This window comes from Styela clava, chromosome 5, assembly GCF_964204865.1.
Source record: "Styela clava chromosome 5, kaStyClav1.hap1.2, whole genome shotgun sequence".
Classification (NCBI taxonomy): domain Eukaryota; kingdom Metazoa; phylum Chordata; class Ascidiacea; order Stolidobranchia; family Styelidae; genus Styela; species Styela clava.
In genome coordinates, this window is record NC_135254.1 from 11,631,654 (window position 1) to 11,658,309 (window position 26,656).

The following is a 26,656-nucleotide window of genomic DNA, read 5'->3' on the forward strand; positions in this document are numbered from 1 at the left end:
TTTAAAACTACCTGCGTTTTTTCAATTGATATAACAAGTTGGGGTAATGTTATTATATATTTTGCAATTGTTCAACTTATTTGATTGTTATGTTATAAATAAGTCACGGTTGACGAAACAACATGCCCTACCCGTGAAGTTTCAACTCACTTTTGTTTGAATGACCCATACAGATGTAATCGTTTTTATTAAAAAAAAAATATATATTTGCGTGAATTACATCCGCTTCCAGTTTTGAACGAAGCCGACACGCTTACATGGCTTTATATTCCAGCACGCCATGGTTGCCAGTAAATTCCGGGACAACAGTAGTCCAGCCCGGGACACGGTGGTGACACGTCGTCAGTCAAGGATGCCCTTTCTCGGCAATCATTTTCAATATGGTGATAGAAGTTCTTCTCCGGAGCGTCGAGAGTTTGCCGCACATCGGTTACCAGTTACAATGCGCGCCGGATGTGACCGTCAACGGCCAGGTCTACGCATACGATTCCGATCTATGTGCGTCGTCGCGGCAACAGTTGAAGGCGCAACGCTCAATATGTGAAGAGTTTACGGGATGGTCCAGATTCAGAATGCAATTAAAGCCATTCAAATGTCGTGTTCTTGCATTGGTTCGGTCGGGAGGCACGATGGTCGCGGACAGTGAGCCTTTTCATCTCAATGGAGGTGAGGTTGCTGTTCTCGGCCAGGATGAGTTCTGGAGGTACCCTGGCAAGAATATGGGATACCGGATCGTCGGACGGAGTGAGTTTTTAAACCAAATTTTAATTTACATTTGGAGGCTCTTTGCTTCTGAGCTCACTCCGTTTCAAAGACTGTTAGCGCTGAAGAGGTTTCTAAGCTCTTCTTCCAATTACGGATTCGGTATATTCGTCGGCGAGACCTCGAGCGGCTGTACGCGAGCATCCGTTGTCTGATGTGAACCGTTTTTCGAAAACCAGGTCGGACCTGTCAGCCATTTTTTCATTCCCCGACTGCGGTCGGAGATCTGAGTGTAACGAATATTGCACTCAAAGCGAACATATTTCGGGTCACCCATGCGTTCAAAACTTTGAATACTCCCGACTGCGTTAGGAACTTCTTCCGAGGATCCCATCGCGTCTGGAGGGCCTGGTGTGGTCTTCTTGACAGTGTTGAATTCCACTAGTGGATTCTCTATGCACTTTGAGCCCTTTGCTCATTAAATCAAGTTCAATGATATCGCGGCCTGGATTAGTTTGTTTGTATTCCACTTTTTCCCAACAACTTGCCTCCACAAACTCACGATCGGAGATGGGCTTAGGCCCACTTAGATGACATCCCGTGCCTTAGTTATTCCAATTTTAATTTGCAGTTATTGCACACTTTTTTTCCACGGGGATTACTTTAATTAGTTTGATCGTTTTCTTTTTAATCAGATAATTTATAAAACTTTCCCGAAAAAGCAGAGAATGTAGGACAGATCGTAGCACATATTTTTTGTGGTAAAAGCACCTTTTTCGTAAAACGTGCAATTTTGGAAATGGTAACAAGGTATTATTTGTTACTAAATTTCTAAGGAACATTAAAAAAAAAATTTCCAAGTAGTTCTCTACGTCTCTTATGTGCGCTACGAAACTGAAAGATAAACGGCCTCGTCTTGCGGGCTATTCGATTAGCTGCAAAATAGCTGAACAGCGGAAATACGACAAAGACCTATCCCAATTTAGGCCTTTTGTATCAAGATGTTGATATTTTTTCCATTACATCTGCACTTTTTTCAGTAGTTCTTAAAGGAGTGCAAAACAATTTCCGTTTTCGAAATTTCATAATATTCATGAATATGTCGCACAAAATTAAATGAGACCATAACGTCACTGCATTAAAAATCATTATCCTCTTCGTCTTCGTCACTTACTTATGTGAACACGGGTTTTCTATACTTGTTCAAATCAAGACGAGTATGTGAACCAAAATGGCGGACACCGGAACGTAGTATGTGTATCAGGTTAGGGTTAGTCCATAATTTCAGGTACAAATACTATACGGGATTCACTTGGCTAGTTGCCAAACTAGTAATAAGACTAAAATGAAGAATATTGTTATTAAATTATGGCTTAACCCTAATCTGGTACTGTGATACATATACTATTTTCCACAGTCCGCTATCTTAGTTCACATACTTCGGGAGTACCCAACTTGATGTGCAAGATCACATAAAATAAATCAGTAAGCTATTTCGTACGCGAGGAGTGGCAGCTATTTAAAATGTTGTCCGGATAGCTCTATTTATGCTATGTTCTTCTATTGTGTTTCCGGTTTGGAAATGGGGGTCCGCGGTTACTTCAGAGGCACAATAAAGTTTGAGAACCACTTCCCTAAGATGTGTTAAAATATAAATGCCAAAACAAGAGTAAACCAAAAATAAAAGTTTTCTCGAGTTTGATATATTTAAATATATATACGGTATATATATGTTTACTCGCTCATTATCGTATCATTTACGGACCTACATCAATTTTTTATTAAAGAAATGAAACAGATAAATTCACTTGTTTTACCAACATAGAAAAGGAGATTTTTATATTACATGTTACTGTCTAAATACATGTAATGTATTTAATGAGAAAATATTATGTTGTTCAAACTTCGCAATCATGTCAGCAAAACGTGACTTACTAAGTATTTTTAATTTATTTTGATAAAAATGAATTAAATAAAAACTCATTTCTGCCTCCCGGCAACCCTCAGGAGAGAATCAATAGCATCTTATCACGAACAAGAGAGCTATGCTCAAATATATGGACACGTAGAGTCACATAATTTTGATGACGTCATAGCGAAAAAAAAGTAATAGCCTTCTGGAGAAAATTTTTATCTTTAACCACTAAAAATTTCAAAGCAATTGGTCCAGTATTCGAAGAGAAAAGCGACTTTTTAAAAACGTGACTTTTTAAAAGCGGTACTGAGTTAGCAGTCAGGCAGCATCTTACCTGTTCACTGTAGGCCATATACGGTAATTGATCACAGAACAGTTGTTCCCTTGCAAATTTTATGTTGTTTACACTTTAGGACAGATAATTGATCACAGAACAATTCTTCCCTTTCAAATTTTATGTTGTTTCCAGTAGACTCTCATCAAAATAAACAAATATAGTAGGCTACAAGTGCTACAACGCTTGCATTACTGCACTGGTAGGACCGTGAAAGAATAAGTTACGGTAATTTCATTGTGGTAAGACACCGGTACCGGCACCAGTACGTACCGTACTTACGTACTGAGCTACCAGTACCGGTTAGCAGTCAGCCAGCATCTTACCTGTACACTGTAGGCCATATACGGTAATTGATCACAGAACGGTTGTTCCCTTGCAAATTTTATGTTGTTTACACTTTAGGACAGATAATTGATCACAGAACAATTCTTCCCTTTCAAATTGTATGTTGTTTCCAGTAGACTCTCATCAAAATAAACAAATATAGTAGGCTACAAGTGCTACAACGCTTGCATTACTGCATTACTGCACTGGTAGGACCGTGAAAGAATAAGTTACGGTAATTTCATTGTGGTAAGACACCGGCACCAGTACCAGTTTCGTACTTACGTACTGAGCTACCAGTACCGAACCTGTAGGTCTGATATTCCGTTCCGCATACGATAGGCTATAAAACTTGCATTGCAGCATTAGTAATACCGCGGAAGGAATAAGTCAATTTCACTGCGTTACGGTACCTACCGGTATGGCAACTTACCAGTACCGACCTACAGTAGCTGTAGTACTGAGCAAGACAATCGATCGCGAAACCGCTTGAAATAAGTGTAAAACAGTGTTCCCATGAGTAAAAATAAATACCACGAAATTTTGTATGAAATATCATATCTCATAGGATTCATATAAAATTTAAGAATAAACAAAAGTAATAGCCTTCTAGCGAAAAAATTAATCTTTAACCACTGAAAATTTCAAAGCGATTGGTCCAGTATTCGAAGAGAAAAGCGACTTTTTAAAAACGTGTCAAAGAACAAGAACAAGAACAAGAACAACAACAACAACAACATAATATTGAAACGATCGTTATGTCCACTACGTGTCCAATAATCTAACCATATGTATCATGAAACAAACTACTTTCACAATTAAGTTGTAGAATATCAGATCATGAGTTATTATGCAATCGAACAATTTATTTTTTAAGTACTTACTATGTTAAGAATTACTATGCAGTAAAAATATACAATTAATGCTCCATATATATGTATTCCTCCTCCTGCTTTTTTGAAGGTATGATCAAAAGTGTAGATATATGGCATGAATAACGCAAATTTTCGGATTTGAAAGCAAATTTTGAAGCATCTCCATTGGCTATACTCTGAAAACAACCACCTTGAATCGAAAAACAAGTGAGTTCGAAGGAACACAAATATTTTAAATTTAAAATGCTCTTACAAATTTAATACATGTCCAAAGAAAAGAATATGGTAATGGTAAAATTCAAAAGTACGTATGGAGTTACAGTTCTTTTGGGTGGATGGGAAACCCCAGATTCCGCACAAGATTATTTATGCTAAATTCTCGGAGGAGTTATCAGCATGACTATACAATGTCAGCATAAATATAGTCATTTTTGTATCTTATATTTATTACGTTGCGGTTGGTCTAAACTCTAACAGGCTCACACAAAGCCTTTTCGTCATGTTAATGTGGTATAAACCTAAGGTATAAGACAATTTAAAAAATTTTGAGCCCTTCGAAGTCCAATTCATACGTTGAAGTTGCGAGAAAAGTCATTATTAACTGGAAAAAAACCTACTTTATTTTAAAACAACATTTTAAAAACAACCTTGCGATTGTAATTTGGCAGTCAACTGACAAAAATAGAATCGATTTTGCCTCTGGACTGTTTATGATAAAAAACGTTATAAATAGATCTCAAGTATTCAGACTATTATCAAATTTATTAATCTTTACGTCACTCAAGATATTTGAGTTAATGAAAAAATGTAATAAAAATAATGAAAAAATAAATGAAGAAAATGTAACAACAATATGGTCTGTGTAACTTATATAAAGACGATGAATTTAAGTACATTCAATCAACACGTCTTTTGACAAAGTCGAGTCAGGCTAATAGCAGAGAAAATAAAATAAAGCCCGTTTGGTTCATACATTTGAATATTACCGTGCCCAAGGTCAAATCCGGGATAAAAGATCCTAGTTTATTATTGCTAATTTAAACTACAAAATCAGTGTAAAGTTGTCAGATAAATTTCGGCCGAATCAAAACGCAAATAAAAATTATTGTTTTGTTGCATATTTTTTCAAAGTTGTGATGAGACATAAATTGGTGAACACACATCTAATTATATATATTGACAGAATTTGTGTTTATTTATTATGTAGAAAATTTACGCTTATCCATTAGTTCACGTGAACATTATTTAGAGAATACAGTAAGGATGTTCAAGATTTATATTCTGAGTGTGGAAAACAATTCACCAACACACAAAAAGTGCTACAAGGTGATTCTGCAATATTCAAAAAATACCCTTGGATTGTAATTATTTTTATATATTTGTTGCTGTTTTCTTTATTATGCTTTTCTATATATATATAATTTCCAACAGTCACAAAGAAACAACGAAGCTTTATCTGCTTAAAAGCTATAAAGAACCGAACGATTATATATTTATGCCATAAGACGTGAGATATCCGATTAAGTTGATTAGCTTCAACTCTTAACTTAACAATATTGTTGTTGTTTATATTTTCCTTCCTATTGTCATAAATAGAATAGCTTTCCTTATTAACTACTGAACTGAATCAAGGATTCCAAGTGGTTGAAGATTGTATTTTCAACTAGAAAACTATTAATATATATTTATTTCAAAAACTTCTGTGGGCTCTATGGGATTCGTTTGTTGGGTGCTATGAAGTCATCAAAAACTGAGCATCTTGTGGCGTTTTCACGATCGCGTTAGTCGTGTAGATTGCTGCATCGACAGTCTACTGTGACAGATTGTATACCCTTGCGGTATAACTCCGTTTTGGTTTTCGAGTCCATATATTTTTCGTATAGTTTCTTAATATTATTTATTTATAAAGGTGGCAATCAATGCAACTGTACCATTTGTTAGAAACAAACATTACTGCGCTGGAGCCTTGGTGTCTACGAAGCACGTTGTTACAGCAGCCCATTGTCTTGCGTGAGTATTTACTATGGATACATTCATTGTTGGTGGAGCAATTTCCTCCATGTTGCAAAATGGCGGTGTTCAACTAGTAAGATTTTATGAAACATTATTAATATAACACTCAAGAACGCCTTATACTAAAAACATTTTGTCTAAAACCAGTCTTATCTAAAAGGTAAGTACAAATGAGCAGCGACTATGAACGTCAGAAAATGATTATATAGCGCAGGGATCGGCAACCTTTAGAATTGAAATAGCAATTTGGAATTCTTTCCATCAACTTCAAATCTACTCGCAGCCGCAACACGTCAGTGGTTATTGAACCTTTTAGATAACCAATTATGGTGCAATAAGCTGGTTCTTACTAAAAAATCCAAATGAAATAAGAATGGTACAATAATTCATTCTATGTCAAAGTGAAAACAACTTGTAAAATAAATAAAAAATGTTATGGCCGATTTGAATCACATTACTGCAACACATTTTTACCCTCCGCGACCTACACTGGTAACAGCTGTGTGTAATTAGTGAAGTTAATTTGGCTCATACCTCCACCTTTCATTAAATCCTCACCGCTTCTAAAAACTACTCTAACCTATTTGCTTTACGGGAGTCAGAGCTCCGAGAACAAAGCGCCCCGTGCGGCTCCAGAACCGCTGGCATAGTGGAGAACGCTGATATTCTTATGCTATAATATATATTCACAGGAATCGCGATACTGGAAAAGCGTATCCTTTGAATTCGTTTCTGCTCAGTTTTGGACTTCTACGATTGTCGGATTCTCCAATGGCTACCAGGACGGTAAAGAATATGTATTTCTGGCCACGAAAAACAAGTTATAATATTGGCAAAGTATTCGACTATCCTCGTCATGATATAGCCGTTATTGAGGTAGGTCAATATCGATTGAAAGAATTACATTTCAATTAGGAGCCAAATAGAATTATACTCACATGTACAAATATTACTATTTGGAAAATCTAGGTGGACGAGATGATTTCCTTTGAGCCTAGAGTTTAATAACGTCTCTCGATATAATTTTACTTACATTTTTGCAAATTGACTTTGGTTTAACTATTTTTCTTGTTGTTATTGTTGTTTGCCGTTTGCTGTATATATTTCTCCTGATATGCCTTTTCTGTATAAATTTCTTCTCGATTGTTTTTCTTTAAATTAATTCATTATATATTTTGCAAGGTTGCGTTCACTGTGAAGTTTTCCAATAATTTATGGGTTATAGTCAAAATATGTTCTACTACAACTATTGCATAGTAATAATCTTGAGAGTTATTTTTTTACAATAAACCAGTAACAGAATAATAGTTGCCGCTGCTTAGACCTAACGAGGCCCTTCGCGACTCCTGTCGAACAACTAACGCCATTAATCTATTTATACTCTGTGCCAATTTTAGTGCATTTGTTTTTTGTGACGACAAATAAAAGATTAGCTGACTAACTAGTCCGGCAAGTAACATGAGTGGTTCAGGTTTCATATCTTCATTTATTTTAAGACACCTTAGAATCAGATTTCATTTTCTTCATACAGCTTTCGCAACCGGTGAGAATATCCTCCAATATTTATCCCATCTGTCTTCCGCACGGGGAAATCACCCCTGAAGATACAACAGGGTTAATTGCAGGCTGGGGAATAAGTAAGTATTATATTTTTATGTTTATGATTGTAATACTCATTTGCTTCTACAGTGTTAAAAACACTACCCATTCCCTGTTAGTCGATTGTTAGTAGAATCGCACAGACTTGACAAAACTAGTACTGCGCCCAACCTGCAATGCTTTTCTATCATTTATACTGAAGTTATCTTTGATGGTGTATCAGGGTATGGATGGTGCCGGAAATGTTTAGTTTCACATCACCCACATGTAATGCTCAATACCAACCTGTGTTTGCCTCCCTGTTGGTTCTTATTGAATCAAGTGTGTCGTGACTCCTATTTTTTTGAAGCGTTTCATGAACTATTTTCAGATTCTGCGAATGGAATACTCAGCCAAACTCATTTGCAAGAAGCTGCTGTTCAAAATTTGGATATTGACATTTGTCGTGTTGGTTATGCAAAGCATAAATCATTAATACGTAAGGAAGTCAGTTATGCGCAAACAAGTAATGATATATTGTGTGCGGGAAGCATTCATAAAGTAGTAAATACATGCCGGGTAAGTCTAATTCAAAGTATGAATGAAAATTCATATTTCATATATTACCAACTAACGTGAAAATATTCACGGTTCATAATGTTACCAGACAGATCCTGTTTCTCCCAACTGTTGCTATTGTTCAATTATTTTTATTTTTAAAATTATAATTTCCAGGGTGACAGTGGCGGACCTTTGATGTTCCAAAGATGTGAAAGCTGTAGTTGGTATTTGGGTGGAATTGTGTCTTTTGGTCATCCAGATTGCACAAAAAAAATACCCGGCGCTTACACAAAAGTTTTGTCTTACGAAAAATGGATAAGAGAAATTATCAAAGAAGCACCGGATCACTTTTATTGTTCTAAAAAGGTCGGACCGTAAATTTTATCCAACCTTGAGACGGATATATTGTGAATATTATTTGTGTCTTTCTTGTGATAGTACTATTGACAATATTTTCAAGATATGTAGAAGGAAGTCCAACATCAGCAATGCATTTTTTATGCGCATATATATATATATATATAATAGTTTGAAATTAGGTAATTCATCGAAAACAACTACACATAGTCGATAGACCACCGCAATTCAATAGTTTAAGGCCATATTATTGCTAGCCACGTGAGGCCGCTTAGATTCAAAATTTGCAGTATGTACATATTCAACTCTACGTTTATGTATATACACAATTTTACTTATACTAGGTGCTATTTTATTCTAATCAAATTGACGCTATTGTAATAAAATGCTTTTAAATCTAATATTAGACTGATATCCTCTTCTATGTGACACGGGCAGGTGTTGTCTTGAGCAAGTGTATTTTGTAAAAAAAAAGAGTGTGTATTGTAAAATAAGATTACGACGGGATATTCACGACACTTATGGTGAAATCTGAGTTTCAGATTGAAGGAAACTATATACGTAGAAGCAATGTGCGCAATGGCATAGGTAATATTTATTGCCTCTCGTCCTACCAGACGACCAACCGGATCTGTTACGCACGGTGACCGTACATTTGAACCCATGTACATTTGAACCCACGTGTATATAATTCTTTAAATAAACGATTTTATTCATTATAATTTTACTTTTGAACGTTAGAGTAAGATATTTCGACTACATTGCAAATATGTTTTTCGCTTGATATACGTTTGTTCGAGTAGCGTCAGATTAGATTTTTAGTTTTTATATTGGCGTAATCTAAAGACTCTCAAGACTCACGGCTTACGGGTTTTGAATAAAAACAGCTGGTTTTGCTGATAACGGGTTACCACCATTTATTTACTTTGTCACGTTCCATAAAAAGCAAACAAACGAAAGTGAAAGATTAAAATGATTACAGTTGAAGAATTAAATAAATCTCAACGAATCTTCAAATTAATAAATTCAGTACAAAGAGTGTTCTTGCACTCACCCGTGGAGATCTCTCAAATCCATCGCATTTTTTGAATTTTGTATTTTTGGACGCCAGGTCAAAAAAAGATGTTGCGAAATGAACGAGAATGACATAGGTCTTCTTGCTTAATAATTCTTGGTATAAATCAGAGAAAAATAAACAAAAACCAGATTTGTCAGTTCCGTTTCCAAATGCCAGATTTAATTGCATTCGAGACTTTAAACTCTGCTAACTATTTTGCTACTTCGGCATTCGAACCAATATCAATTTGATCTGCGATGCAAGTCTCTTCAAAGCTACATAGCGAACCGAGAACAGCTTTCTGGCCCCAAGTGGTGCCGAGACCAGTATGTTCCCCAGCTTTTCTCTTTAGGGGGGGGGGTTCAAAATTTAGGGGGTGGTAAATAATTTGGTATTAGAGATAAAACTAGGCTATTTGCATTCTTAAAAAAATGGTATGTATTTAAGGCTGGGGTTCAGGGCGCGCTTAAGCGCCCTGAGAAAATTTTGAAAAATAGGCTCTAAGCTTGATTTTAGATACACCTAGCATCGCAGTTTGTTATGTAATAAAATCAATAATTATAATATTTAGCTGATAGAATTCTCGGGGAATAGATAACAAGCACGGCTTTCAACCGAAAATATATACTACTACGTTTCAACAAGTAATTTGCAACTGATAGTGACTAATGAAGTTACTTGCTCATCTGGCATTGTATGAATGGCTACTTATGGCTTGTTTTGTTAAACATTTCTAATTTTTTTGAACATGTTTGTTTGACTTTTGTATGAATTAAATTTTGAAATACGCTCGTCAACTGATCATGATGTCGCATAATGTTGTATTCCTTCAGAACTGAAATATTTTGTAAGGAGACAAATCGCTGAAGTTTGATTCTTTTCGATAAAGAAATAAAAACGCTGTCATTCATCTAAAAAACGTCTGTTTTCAGTTCCTAGTTTTCGTTTTGTGACATCTTTAAGCTTTCTTAATATATGGCTGATATCTAAAATACTGCAGTGTGTAATCATAATACCCATACCTATACATAAGATACCGGAATAATTCAATTGTTACGAAATAAACGTGCCACGTATTATATACTCCTGGTTGCTTGCGATTTTTTTTATTGTTATTGTATTCTTATTTGTGCGTTTAGCATATTTAACAATACAAAATATTTGTGATTTCTAAATTTTGCAAGGCAGCGATAGACTATCAGCCATGTGTGCAGTTTGGCCTGAGATCAAATAGATAATAACATTATCCAATCCACACTTGGGCCGATCACTCAAATCGTTTTTCTTTTACCTCATTTTCGTATTTGCACTTCGAGTCCAGATTGTTGGGTCGTTTTGAAAATATGTATAATTTGAGATTGAGTAGTGCATTGAAAATTGCACTATTTCCTCTAGGCCAGGGGCGGCCAACCTTTCACATACCATGCGCCACGTTTTAAACATAATGTTTCAGATGCGCCGTAAATCTCTTGTATTCCCACGCCTAATGTCCGCTTCTTGTATCCACTCATTTAGAGAATTACGGAATCACTGAATTAAACACTGAATGAATAAATTACAATGACAGCCGCATATATATAGTTAACTCAACGAAAATTGTCGTATCCACGCAAAAATTCGAGCAATTTACGATAAACAGATTACGATTGATTACGAAACAGGGAACCATTGTGACGCCATGCTTCAAGTAAAAACTACAGCCTTCCTGAAAGTAGGAGAAAAACGCACTCTGTCTTAGTTATGAGCATTACGCAATAAAGCTGTTTTTAACAACGAAGAGAAAAAGGTACGATTAAGAAGTAAAGTTGGGCGTAATATTATGACAACAGGCCTTTAGTATCAATATCTACTCTACTCTACTCTACTCTACCCTCGATTCTAATTGGCCTTTGCTAATCAGCTGTTTGGCCTAGCGTCGCGTGATTTTACTCCAGGCTTCTTCGAGATTAGTACCTGCGTCACAGCAAGCGATTTTACGCTTCGCTTTTGTTGACAACGGTCATTTGAAGTTTGGATGAAAAAGGTGGTATTTAGGGGTCATTTTCAGCATGTTGTGGGTTGATTTATAATAAATTTTTTAGACTTGGGCAATTCAACTGGTTGTTCAATGGTTATTGGGTGACATTTGGGAAGTCTGGGCAATGGAAAATCCATGTTTCAAGCTGATAAATGACGATTTTCTATTTTTCCAGAAGTTCTGAACTTTTTACTTCAGTTGGAAAAAATAGTAAATTTTACTAATTTTTGCTAAAAGTCTAGAATGAATGTCATAAATTCCGTCCAAAAGCTAACGTCGATAATCGCCTGTTGTTTCTAATTCCAACAAGCCGTAAGTGGGCGACGTGGAGTAAGGAGAATAGATTTTAGGTACAATCAAAAGTCACCATGTAAATCGCAAAAAACGGCTTGGGGTGGAGAAGCCAAGTGCAATTAACAATTTTGGCATGAAAAGGGTTAAAGATGCAATGCGCCACCTCTAATCATGCAATGCGCCACGTTTGGCGCATGCGCCATAGGTTGGCCACCCCTGCTCTAGGCTATTCCAAGTGACACTACAGGACAATTCCAGAAATTTTGCATGTTGTTGGATGCAATATATTTTCACATTTTCAGCTACATGTTTTGTTTCATTGTCCAATCAGTTGCTTTATTGAATATGTAAAAAATTGCACAAAAGTTACACCCAACACTTACTTAATAGATAAAAAAAAATATAGTAAAATATAGCGTGACACTACAGGGCGGCAAATCCACCATGTACTAACAGTACGTTGTGTTATGCTGTAAATTTTTGCGATGGTACAGTGGGAGCACATAATATTTTCTGGTGCAGTAGCTGAACTACCCCTCTATGTGTTGCTCAAGTTACTCAATGTAACAATGTAAATCCATGCTAATAATGTGCATATTGTATGTGATACTACAGGACGTGACACCACAGAACATTTTTCCATTTCGGAATAGCGGCCTCTATCATCTCTTAAAATTCTGGTAATAAATCGTTAAATGGGTGAAGAAATGTCCTACAACACTGCAAACATTTAAACTTTATTAACTTAAATCCAGTGCGTCAATTCCATATGAAATAACTGTACCACACGATCAAACACTTTGTGTCAGGAATCATCACAAAATATGTCAATTATACCAAAATTTCTACATTTCAGGCCATTTTTTATAAACTATCAAAAACCTGGGTGAAATTTTATATTGTTCGATGAAATGAATGCAGTCCAATAAATTTCCAATGTCTTTTGATATCAAAAATAAAAAACATTACTTTCACTACACTTTTTAAAAAATTTATGGAATTCAACTTTTGCTTGGAATGGCCCCTCTAATCAATTAAAATTATCTGAGCAAACATCGGCTCATTACTAAGAATCTACTAAACATATGTAATGAATTGATATTTCCTAATTTGCAAAAATAAGAAAAGAATTAACACTCATATATCGGAAGTATAAATATTTAAGGGATGGGAAAACGAATTTGACTTTCGTTGCCGATTCGCCAAACCGTTTATGACTGCAAGAAGCAATTCTATCAATAAAATAATATTCGATTATTCTTTCGATTGGAAAATTGAGCTATAATAAATAACACATATACTAGTATCTAAGCATTAAATAAACGAGACCAAATATTAAGTTTAGCAAAACATTGCAGGGTATCGGAAATATTTTCTTATCAGTCTATGTCAAAAATCAAAGTTCAGATATTTTTCCAACGATCATCCTTAGAACGTCAGTGATTCTGTGATAGAAATTAGGATGATAAAAATGTATTAATAAAAAAAACGGATATAGTCAAATGTATTCACGAAAAAAAACGGCTGTTTAACATTACATGTCAATATTCTATCATATATCAACTATATTCAACTTTTGAGTTATCAAAAGTATTGCATTTTTTGTCAAACAATTCAAAAATAGTACATGGCATCCCATTTTGGATTTCCCATTCAATCAATACATACAATCGTTACAGCATTAGAATTCTTGATAAGTGAATTTTATAACATTCACTTCATTGGTTTTGTGTATTAAAGAAATTCGTCTTTAAATACAATAATAGTTTGTTGTACGACAAGAAACAAGTTATTACGCAAAACAATTTTCTCGCGTAAGTAATACCACAATAGGGTGGTTGCACGTACGTCAATATACCGCTGTCTGAACCTCAAAAACTAAAACAACAAACATATTTGGCGTCATTCGCATCAATATTGTGGAAAAGGATCTGTATTAGAACTCTCAAGTCTCACACTTGAACTATAGTTTATAAATCCTCCCGTTGTATCCGAAGTAAAAACGCATAAAAAATAAAATTCCATAATTTATAGGTTTCTTCAACTTTTTTCGATAATAAAATTATTTTTCAGCTAAAGTCAAATAATCAAGTTAGTTTCATAACGCTAATTCTGTTCTATTTATATGCTTTCGATTGCATCAAGTATGATATTATTTACTCATAAGCGAAATGTTAAATGATTTTAAATAAAATCAACTAAATATCAATCATCAGAGATTATAGACAATCATGATCAGATTATACATATGACTAATACTGATAGAAAATAATAATCTGGCAATTATAATCTAGTAAATAGGAACGAACATGTATTGTCTTGACTGACCAGTTGAAGAACATCCAAATATGACCGCTTGCTGATTCATGCGAAACTTGTAAAAACACCTAATTTTATTTTATTTTTTTATTCTAACCGATTACCCTCTAGGACAGTAGTTCTCAACCTTTTTGTCTTTGCGGATCCTTCTGGTGCTTTCAAAGCGGTCGCGGACCCCTCAAGAGTTTTTTTATTTGAAATTTAGTTTATAAAATAAACAGCAACCCGATGTTCCGGAAAGATTAAGCCAAGTCAAAAATAACACCAAACTAGTGGATATTTTCATTTATTTTGTCAAATCGAATACACTTAATTGGATTTCTGCTGTTGCATATCAGAAGCAAGTCTTGAAATACGTAGTCGTGTTTTTGCTAACGATAGACGCATATCGTCTTCGACGTTTAGTTGGTGACGAGCCTTGGATTTGATATGAACGAGAGCAGAAAATCCACTTTCACAAAGGTAAGTGGAGGCGAATGGAACAATAATACGTAATGCTTCCATCGATACTTCTGGGTACGACGGCATGATGGCGTACCAAAACTGAGAAAGTGATGTTTTCAGAAAACATTTCACGACTGGCTGAATCATTCCTTAAATCAAGTAGATCATCTAGAATTTCCTCTGGAACAGTTGCTATATTTATCACAGGAGAAAATGGAATTCGTGGAAATGCTCGAAGTCCAACTCCTTCTGCCAGATCAGGAAAATACTTCTGGAGTTCTTTTTCAAGTGATTGTAAATGTTCACTAATTTTCTGTTTCATTTGTTTAACTAAATTTCAAATAAAAAACTTTTGAGGGGTCCGCGACCGCTTTGAAAGCAACAGAAGGGTCCGCAAAGACTAGAGACTAGACAAGTTTAATATAGCCTTGAGGACTTTTTTAGCAAGTCAGCAAACCAATATTTCCACGAAATTTGTATGCTGTCACTAATAAAGCCACGACAGATAATCAATAACAAATACTGTGTCATAAAATTGAACCACTAAGCTGAAATAACCGATTACTAAAAAAAAACAATTTTCTGTTCGAAAGCACAATATTTTATCTGTATTTTAGTGCAATGTTCGATTTTTACGTCAGTATTAAAACATTATTGAAAATGTTGACTGCATTTATCCATGGAACTGATAGTTAAAATAAAAAAATGCGTCACAGATTTTGCAATATCTAAAATTTAGAATGCATACAACGATTTCAAGTGATCGTGCAGTTCAGCTGGTCTGAAATAGTCCTACTTTAATCGATTCTTCGAAATGTTTTTCTTATTAGATAACACAGGAAAAGCAAATAAAATCTTTAATTGTTATTCTGCATGTTTTGTTGTTGCTAGAACGCCACGGGCATAAATTTCGAGTTCTTTTCGTTTAAAAACGACATCGCAGTTGAAGAAGATCAACACTCATATTATGCGGACATGTGACGACTTGTTACAGAGTGCGGACAGTTTTCAGAAAGATGTTCCAATGCTCAAAAGATACATCTGTGACATATATTTCAGGTTTGAATGTGTGCAAAAATGCCATAAATATACATTTGCGACAAAATGTCCAATGGCAAAGCAGTAAATAATTACAGCAAAGGTATTCATTCTGATCGAATGGATTTTACAGAAAAACATCTAATAATAATTCAAGACGACATATTTGCAAGCAATGTTGAGTTCACATTGTCAAAGCACCAGTTATATATATTATTATATTTAGAATGATATTTACATATATATATGTTGTGAAGTTTAGATATTTGTAAATTTGCTTATGTAAATTTGACACTGAATGCGCGCGCAAGGGGTTAACTCCAAATAAATTGCCAATAGGCACCCTTTATAAATATTTTAGAATATGAAAATATATAGAAATGATCAACTCGTTTTAAATTGTTAAGATGCTATTTTACCACACTCATGTGCAAATGGCACTGCTTAAGTTCACAGTTCAACAAGTAGATGAAAATGTAGATAAAATATCTTGGTGCTCACGCTTAAGAAGAATATAGTCTCGTCTTGTCGCCAACAATCACCGTCAATTATATTCAACTATAGTCAGCAGATTTAATAAATTAAAAAAAATCTTATAATTCATTGCTGTGGTTGGTATTGAGAGAGACACAATAAAATCATTTTAGCAGATTGTAGGATGTTAACAAATGTTCATCACAAATCTGCATTTTGTTTTGTTTTTGCAGACAATAATAACGTACAATGGTAATTAAGTTGACCGTTGTTGTCGTGTGTTTGATTGCTGGAATTTTTGCTCAAAGTAAGTAAAAATTTCACGTTTGGTGATATATTATATGTCAGCTATACTGTTATCAGCTATCGTCGTTTCCCGATGGTTTCTGATAATCTGTTACAGTCGTTGAATCTTGTTACTATCAATTGACCGATACTTTTTTCAAATCTATTTTGACAATTGCCACAACCAAACTAACGCCAATTTTTAATGTTTTAGCTAGAAAATAGCTAAAGTAATTTTTTAAGATTGCTATTAAATTTGGTTTATATAAATAATAGGGCCTGAAATACATAAATACCAGAACGATATTTATTTTTCAGTCGACGAAAACCCGCAATGATAATGATTGCCGAAATCACAAAAAAAATAAATATGAATTGTCGCTTGTTAACCAATGACCCAGGGGGCACCTATTCTTTTCTCTGTTCAAAGCAGATATAAAACGAATAGCATGTTGCCGAAAAGCGGTTATTTAGTCAATCAAAAATAGTGGTATATATATAAATATACATGAGGTTTCTAAACTTTACAATTCTGGACGCAATTACCACAGAAAACTGAATTTGATTTTATTGAATTGGAAACAAACACATAAGAGTTTTACATTTCATGAACAACTATCCGATGCAACATGTGAGATTTGTGCACATAAACGATTATATATCTGAGAATGCGTACAAACTTTAGTTTCCATGATTTCAGCGTTCATGCGGTCGAATAAAAATTATTAATCGAATGGATTGGTATTTCGCAACACACTCAAATTATTTAGGAACAAATATCATATCATTTGTTTATTTTTTACATTCATGTTTTTTTTTTCGAGAATCATTTTCGTTGTATTTCGTGTACGTTCGCAAAAGAAAACTCTTGGGTGTCATCGTTCCTATAGTGTAATCGTAATATATGGAAACGTTGCAAGTGGCGTTGAGATGCACATATTTCATACTAGGTCTGCAGCATTAGAAAGCATTAGCTATTCATAAATGCTAAAGGTACGTGGCATTCCTAAAAAAATTGCCAATGTATGAGGTTTTCTACTGAATTTGAACTCCCACGCAAACCAGTGCAAGCCGACAGTTGAAAATTACATGTCTTTGCGTGATCGCTGAGATATAGTTTAAAATCGGCCAAGCTAGCTTATGGAAGGGGGGAGGATCTTCAAATCGATCTTGGGTAATATTTGGGAAAAAAAAAATTTCGGATATAAAGTAGGTCACTTTATCTTCCAAACCAGCGAGATTTTCATGTTGATCTTTTTAAGGAAAAAGTGGCCGAGAAACATGACTCAATCCATCTCTTAAAAAAGAAGAGGGCAGACTACTATCAAGCATATTCTTTCGTACGAGGAAGCGTGGTATACTAAAACGATATCGGTGACGGGGATGTTATTTTGCACTTGTTAAAATTGGCGAAAAGCACTTTCGCACTTTTTTTTCAACTGCGAAGCACTTTCGCACTCATAATTTTCCAACAGTGAACACTGGAACACGGACTAACTCAGTTTGGAAAGCTCCAATTTTTAGCATTTTTTTTAAGACAAGTTACAACACTGAAAAATAGAGGATCTTTTTTTGTAATGATTGGAAGATTAGCAGAAATATTAAAATTGATTCTTCTGTTGTCAACAACTTGCAGAGAATGTTATTTGAATAAAAAGTTTTTAGGAATCCGAGTTCTGTTGTTTTTGAACAAATCTGTGCCAAGCAGTCTGGGCCCATTTTTAATGCCCCAGAGCCAGTTAACGAAATCCTTTGAGATTCTCAGACAAAAACTATGAAGTTAATAAAACTGTAATATCAACATCAAGGAATTATGTGAGCAGAAGTTTTTTAGTGTTTATTTGTTACTATTGTTATGTTTTTCAGGTACTGAAGCTGCTTCTGGAATTATAGGAGCCAGGTCATTGTATATTGCACAAGATGATGTCACAGACAAACCATTCATATACGCAATATACGAAAGAGGGAACATATTTTTTATAAGAAGAACGATGAATCCATCAGTAAAATAGGATCTTGAGAACAGAGAATAATATGTATTAGTTTGGCTGTTCGTTTTATAGTTTCTCATATAATTTGTTAAATTTTGAATCCGGTATTGAATTCTTTTAAAATTTTTGATATTACACCCTAACAAAAATACTGATATTAGTTTTGGTGTGACGTGTAAGATATATTATTTTAAAAAAACATCTTAATCTATTCATATTAGTATTGATAAGCGGTACTCATAAATTCTATCACATTTTCATTACTACTTTCGTTAAAATTTGCATTCATGGAAATTCTTTACAAAGGAATAAAATACATTTTGTGATGACTAGAGTGAACTGAGTTATAGCCAGATTATATATGAGTCAGTCTTTCGGAATTGGTAATATTGTGATTAGAAATATCACCAAGCAAATCAAAAATGCAATTCTAAATTTTCTTGCTCTTCAAAGTACCGTATCTCAGAACAAGGGGTGCGTATTAGGCATTAATATGGAAAACATCGACAACAATTATTAATCCTTATTTTATGCTTACCGGTAACTTGCTAATAATTCTCACATATATTATTCTTAATTGTTTTATTTCATTTGTTATAATCAGATCATGCTTGTTTCGGCGGAAGCATACCCAATCTAACAAAATTTAGGGTTAGTAAAAGTAGAAAGAGTCTTAATCAATTCTTTACTTCAAGGTCAGGAAACGGGTAAATTCAAATCTATAAGAACATCCGCTGTACTCCGCTAACTGCTGTCATTGTCTGGTCTGGCCGTTTCTATATAAGAATATAGTCTCGTCCTGTCGTCAACAATCATCGTCAATTATATTCTCTTGTTATATTGTATTATTATAACTATAGTTAGCGGATTTAATAAATAAGAAAACAACAACCTGTAATTCATTGCTGTAGTTGGTAATGAACGAGGCTCAATAAAATCTTTTTAGCAGATTGTAGGATGTTAACAAATGTTCATCATAAATTTGCATTTTTATGTTTTTGCAGACAATAATAACGTACAAAAATGGTAATTAAGTTGACCGTTGTTGCCGTGTGTTTGATTGCTGAAAGTTGTTGCTCAAAGTACGTAATAATTTCACGTTTGGTGATATACTATACGTCATGTGTTGTAATTTTTCCTTTGGGCGGATATATTCCGTATACATTGCAAATATGTTTTTTGCTTGTTATAAGTTTGTTCGAGTAGCGACAGATTAGATTATTGGTTCTGAAATTGGCGTAATCAAATAACTCTCAACACCTACGGCCTCTGGGTTTTGAATGAAAATAGCTAGTTTTGCTAATAAAGGGTTACCACCATTTATTAATTTTGTGCCAACAAACGAAGGTGGAAGATTAAAATGATTACAGTTGAAGAACCAAATGAATCTCAACGAATTTCTTCAAATTAATACATTCAGTACAAAAAGTGTTCTTGCATATGGAGACCTCTCAAATCCAGCACATTTTTCAAATTTGTATTTTTAGACGCCAGGTCAGAAAAAGATGTTGCGAAATGAACGAGAATGACGTAGGCCTTCTTGCTTTATAGTTGGTATAAATCAGAAAGAAACAAACAAAAACTAGATTAGTCAGTTCCGTTTTTAAGTGCCAGATTTAATTGCATTCGAGACTTAACTCTGCTAACTATTTTGCTACTTCGGCATTCGGGCCAATTCCAGTTAAATGAGTCTCTGCGTTATAGCGTTATAGTTGAAATACGATTAACTCAACAAAGACAATTTCAATTTGATCTGCCATGTAAGTCTCTTCAAAGCTACCTAGCGAACCGAGAACAGCGTTCTGGCCTCCAAGTGATGCCGAGACGCTGTTTGTGGAACCACGTATTATATACTCTTAGTTGCTTGCGATTTATATTTTATCATTGGGTATTTTTATTATGGTATTCTTATATGTGCGTTTAGCATATTCAACAATACAAAATATTTGTGATTTATAAATTTCGCAAGGCTGCAATAGACTACCAGCCATGTATGCAGATTGGCCTGAGATCAAATAGATCAGGGTGGTCCAAACCCGGGCTCGCGGGCCACATGTGGCCCGCCGCTTCATTATCTGTGCCCCGCGTCGCATTTGCGCGAGGGGGAACAAAAAATCGCATTTGGTGTTGTTTCGTCATAAAAATCTTTTGACATATTGTTACATCAACAATGTCACTGAATTAACTAGTGTTATGGCTAGCTGAGGCAGCTAACGAAGATGAATAAGGTGTTTGGCTAGTCTAAATTATTTACTGGCTTTCTATTTTTTTGGTCGGGAATATATGCTAACAAAATAGCAATGTATTAGCCTAGGTTGGCTATGCATGATAACTAACTATTGATTTAATGGCCGAACGATATAATTCCTGCCGGGTGTTTTTTTCAAACAGCCGGAGCAGTAGTACAAAAAATGCTGCCTATATGTCAGAAAATTTAGTAATTACTCTTCTGTATCTCAAATTTGGTAAAATTCGGTAATCAATCAATCAATCTGCAGGTATTTGTGAGTTATTTTGTAAACATTACTTTGAAAAGAAAGTTGACGAATTCAAACAGATTTTTGACTGGATATGGGAGGGAAAATTCCACAGTGCTTGCTCACTATTTCCGCAAGTTGTGTCGGTGACAATCTAAAACGTCATTTTCTCCTCATGGCACTTTCTCTGTTATGAAGAGTTTGAAATCTTACATTAAATGTTGAAATAGTAAGATTTTTGGACATTTCAGTAAGTTTTTTTTTTGGTGGTTTTTGCATGTTTTAGCTTTCAAATAATGATCAATGTGTTTAGACAATAAAATAGTGTTTTTTTCGTATTCCACTGTTTACCTCTTCTTAGCACTATTGTGACCCGCGAACTATACATAAATAATAGTGTGACAACCTTGCGCCAGACACAAATAATATTAAATAACAACAGACTCTTAGGACATCTTAACAAGGAATGATTAAAAATAGCATTACGCGCTCGAAGAGTGCGACGGGAAAAAGGTTACACGCATGAGCGAGTTGATTAGAGTGTTACATGTAATAATGTGAGGGAAACAAATAAACTGGCGTTGGACCACCCTGAAATAGATAATACCACCATCCAATTCTCACTTGGGCCGATCACTCAAATTGTTTCTCTTTTACCTCATCTCCGCATTTGCATTCCGAATCAGGATTATTGGGTTGTTTTGAAAATGTGTATAGTTTCAGATTGAGTAGTGCATTGAAATTGCACTATTTTTTCTAATCATCAAAAATATTTGAGCAAACGTCAGCTCATTACCTAGAAATTACTCATTATTGGAAGTATATATATATATATGAGTAAACGAATGAACCTTTGTTGCCAATTTGCAAAACCGTTTATGATTGCAAGAAGCAATTCTACCAATAAATTAATATTGGACAACACTTACAGGCTGAAGAAAGAAACGGATGAATTGGGTGAATTCCAGAAGTTGGAGTGTTCTCAAAGAAGTAATATATAAAAACAATAAAAGGCTGAACACTAAAATGAAGAAGTTGATGAAATTTTGTTCGACGAATAATGAGGTAGTTGAAGTCACTGAAAAGCTGAACACTAAAAAGAAGAAGTGGATGGAATTTCTTCCAACGAATAATGAGGTGGTTGAAAACACTGAAAAGCTGAACACTAAAAGGAAAAACGGGGATGAAATGTCTTCCGACGGGAGGTGAGGTAGGTGGTTTGAGTCACTAAAAAGCTGAACACTAAAAGGAAGAAGTGGATGAAATTTCTTCCGATGAATAATGAGGTGATTGAAGTCACTAAAAAGCTGAACACTGAAAGGAAGCAGTGGGTAAAATGTCTTCCGAAGGGTGGTGACGTAGTTTGAGTCACTAAAAAACTGAACACTAAAAGGAAAAAGGGGATGAAATGTCTTCCGACGGGTGGTGAGGTGGTTTGAGTCACTAAAAAGCAGAACACTAAAAAGAAGAAGTGGATTAAATTTTTTCCGAAGGGTGGTGAGGTGGTTAAAGTCACTAAAAGGCTGAACACTAAAAAGAAGAAGTGGATCAAATTTATTCCGACGAATAATGAGGTAATTGAAAACACTAAAAAACTGAACACTGAAAGGAAGAAGTAGATGAAATATCTGAAATTAGATGAAATGAAACGAATGAATTGGGTGAATTCCAGAAGTTGGAGTGTTCTCAAAGAAGTAATATTTAAAAACAATAAAAGGCTGAACACTAAAATGAAGAAGTTGATGAAATTTTGTTCGACGAATAATGAGGTGGTTGAAAACACTGAAAATCTGACCACTAAAAGGAAAAAAGGGGATGAAATGTCTTCCGACGGGTGGTGAGGTAGGTGGTTTGAGTCACTACAAAACGCTGAACACTAAAAGGAAGACGTGGATGAAATTTCTTCCGACGGAAGATGAGGTGGTTGAAGTCACTAAAAAGCTGAACACTGAAAGGAAGCAGTGGGTAAAATGTCTTCCGACGGATGATGAGGTGATTGAAGTCACTAAATAGCTGAACACTAAAAAGAAGAAGTGGATGGAATTTCTTCCGACGACTGATGAGGTGGTTGAAGTCACTAAATAGCTGAACACTAAAAAGAAGAAGTGGATGAAATTTCTTCCAACGAATAATGAGGTGGTTGAAAACGCTGAAAAGCTGAACACTAAAAGGAAAAAAGGGGATGAAATGTCTTCCGGCGGGTGGTGAGGTAGGTGGTTTGAATCACTAAAAAGCTGAACACTGAAAGGAAGAAGTGGATGATTTTTTTTTTCGATGGGTGGTGAGGTGGTTGAAGTCACTAAAAAGCTAAACACTAAGAGAAGAAGTGGATGAAATTTCTTCCGACAAACGATGAGGTGGTTAAAGTCACTAAAAAGCTGAACACTAAAAAGAAAAAGGGGATGAAATTTCGTCCAACAAATAATGAGGTGATTGAAAACACTAAAAAGCTGAACACCAAAAGGAAGAAGTGGATGAAATTTCTTCCGACGAATAATGAGGTGGTTAAAAACACTAAAAAGCCGAACACTAAAAAGAAGAAGTGGATGAAATTTTATCCAACGAATAATGAGGTGATTGAAAACACTAAAAAGCTGAACACTAAAAGGAAGAAGTAGATGAAATTTCTTCCGACGAATAATGAGGTGGTTGAAGTCACTAAAAAGCTGAACACTGAAAGGAAGAAGTGGATGAAATTTCTTCCGACGGATGAATGAGGTGGTTGAAGTCACTAAAAAGCTGAACACTAAAAAGAAGAAGTGGATGAAATTTTTTCCGACGAATAATGAGGTGATTGAAAAACTGAAAAGCTGAACACTAAAAGGAAAAAAGGGGATGAAATGTCTTCCGACGGGTGGTGAGGTAGGTGGTTTGAGTCACTAAAAAGCTGAACACTAAAAGGAAGAAGTGGATGAAATTTCTTCCGATGAATAATGAGGTGATTAAAGTCACTAAAAAGCTGAACACTGAAAGGAAGCAGTGGGTAAAATGTCTTCCGACGGGTTGTGAGGTGGTTTGAGTCACTAAAATGCTGTACACTAAAAGGAAAAAGGGGATGAAATGTCTTCCGACGGGTGGTGAGGTGGTTTTAGTCGCTAAAACGCAGAACACTAAAAGGAAGAGGTGGATGATTTTTTTTTTCGATGGGTGGTGTGGTGGTTGAAGTCACTAAAAAGCTAAACACTAACAGAAGAAGTGGATGAAATTTCTTCCGACAAACAATGAGGTGGTTAAAGTCACTAAAAAGCCGAACACTAAAAAGAAGAAGTGGATGAAATTTCTTCCGACAAACAATGAGGTGGTTAAAGTCACTAAAAAGCTGAACACTAAAAGGAAAAAGGGGTTGAAATTTCTTTCGACGGGTGGTGAGGTGGTTAAAGTCACTAAAAAATCGAACACTAAAGGAAGAAGTGGATGAAATTCTGTTCAACAAATAATGAGGTGATTGAAAACACTAAAAAGCCGAACACTAAAAAGAAGAAGTGGATGAAATTTCTTCCGACAAACAATGAGGTGATTGAAAACACTAAAAAGCCGAACACTAAAAAGAAGAAGTGGATGAAATTTTTTCCGACAAACAATGAGGTGGTTAAAGTCACCAAAAAGCTGAACACTAAAAGGAAAAGGGGGATGAAATTTCTTTCGACGGGTGGTGAGGTGGTTAAAGTCACTAAAAAATCGAACACTAAAGGAAGAAGTGGATGAAATTTCGTCCAACAAACAATGAGGTGATTGAAAACACTAAAAAGCCGAACACTAAAAGGAAGAAGTGGATGAAATTTCTTCCGACGAATAATGAGGTGGTTGAAAACACTAAAAAGCCGAGCACTAAAAAGAAGAAGTCGATGAAATTTTATCCGACGAATAATGAGGTGGTTGAAAACACTAAAAAGATGAACACTGAAAGAAAGAAGTGAATGAAATTTTGTCCAACGAATAATGAGGTGATTGAAAACACTAAAAAGATGAACACTAAAAGGAAGAAGTAGATGAAATTTCTTCCGACGAATAATGAGGTGGTTGAAGTCACTAAATAGCTGAACACTAAAAAGAAGAAGTGGATGAAATTTTTTCGGACGAATAATGAGGTGGTTGAAGTCACTAAATAGCTGAACACTTAAAAGAGGAAGTGAATGAAATTTCTTCCGACGGGTGATGAGGTGGTTGAAGTCACTAAAAAGCTGAACACTACAAGAAAGAAGTGGATGAGATATCTTCTGACGAATAATGAGGTGATTCAAAACACTAAAAAGCTGAACACTAAAAGGAAGAAGTGGATTAAATTATTTCCGAAGGGTGGTGAGTTGGTTAAAGTCACTAAAAAGCCGCACACTTAAAGGAAGAAGTGGATGAAATTTAAAGTTCAATTATATGGTAGAGAACGTCGTATCAACCGGGTAACAATACCCGTCAGGGATGAAAATCATACTAAAAATACGTTATTGGCAGGCGCGCAGCCTGGATTTTTAAAAAAATGGCGGTTAAAATCAGAGTCGCAAATTTTCTGCAACGGACGTCGCCGCGATTGCGAAACAAGATTAAAGCATTACTACCCAGAAAATACCATAAAAATGTGTGATGAGGTGCCCGATTATACATTGTTTGAATTCATCAAATCTCAGCTGCTCCTGCAACACTTACTCTGTGACACACTCCATCGTAATGCGGACCATCCTAAAACCAAACATATAGTTGTCTCCGTTTTATTTTTAGTATTTTACATTGCCTCCTTCTCATTCTTTACAATTTGAGTTGCAGAGACATCCCTTTATTTATATTTAGCATCTCGTCGCTGATGAATTCAGTATAATAATTCAGAGTTCCGTGTGAGAACAAAAAAGGAATTATTATCATCCTCGTGGCACAAGACTTATGTCGAAGCAAATTTGTGATCTCGGTAGAGTAAATACCGAAATAAAGTTGTTTACGGCCTAAATAACATGTCACGCTGACAAAAACAATCGGCTATTTTGACAAAATGCAATCACATGCGTTATTAGCGACTTTTTCATTCCTTTAACACAATATATGTTTTTATAAATTTTGCGACTTTTCGCGAACTGCAAGTAGTTCAAGCAAAAAGAGTGGCAGACAAGGCCCAGAGGCCTTTTTTAGCAAGTCAGCAAACCGATATTATCACGAAATTTTTATGCTGTCACTAATAGAGCCATGACAAATATATAATTATTTGTGTCATAAAATGGAACCACTAAGCTGAAATAACCGGTTACTGAAAAACATTTTTTTTGTTCAAAAATACAATATTTTATCTATATTTTAGTGCAATGTTCGTTTTTTACGTCAGTATTAAAACAATATTAAAAATGTTGACGGTATTTATCCATGGAAGTGATTTTTTGATCACTAAAACAAAAAATGCGCCACAGATTTTGCAATATCTAAAATTTAGGATGCATAAAACGATTTAAAGTGTTCGTGCAGTTCAGCTTGTCTGAAATAGTCCTACTTTAATCGATTCTTCAATACGTTATTTTGTTTATTAAATAACACGGGAGAAGCAAATAAAATCTTTTATCGTAATTCTGCATGTTTTGATGTTGCTAGAATGCCACGGGCCTAAATTTCGAGTTCTATGCG

General features: G+C 35.0%; 1 protein-coding gene and 1 long non-coding RNA gene across 2 annotated transcripts; both read left to right on the forward strand.

Moving 5' to 3' along the window:
* Positions 1-380: 380 nt before the first annotated feature.
* LOC120345084 (chymotrypsin-like protease CTRL-1) lies at positions 381-9,045 on the forward strand. The gene is made up of 7 exons (XM_078112760.1): positions 381-703; positions 5,403-5,514; positions 6,063-6,163; positions 6,859-7,042; positions 7,698-7,803; positions 8,136-8,323; positions 8,480-9,045. Exons 1-7 carry the CDS (start codon positions 381-383, stop codon positions 8,681-8,683), a joined length of 1,218 nt encoding a protein of 405 aa, XP_077968886.1. The 3' UTR covers positions 8,684-9,045.
* Positions 9,046-16,536: 7,491 nt separating this feature from the next.
* LOC144422671 (uncharacterized) lies at positions 16,537-18,748 on the forward strand. The gene is made up of 2 exons (XR_013475309.1): positions 16,537-16,612; positions 18,457-18,748. It is a non-coding gene; the product is annotated as an uncharacterized LOC144422671 (long non-coding RNA).
* Positions 18,749-26,656: the final 7,908 nt, after the last annotated feature.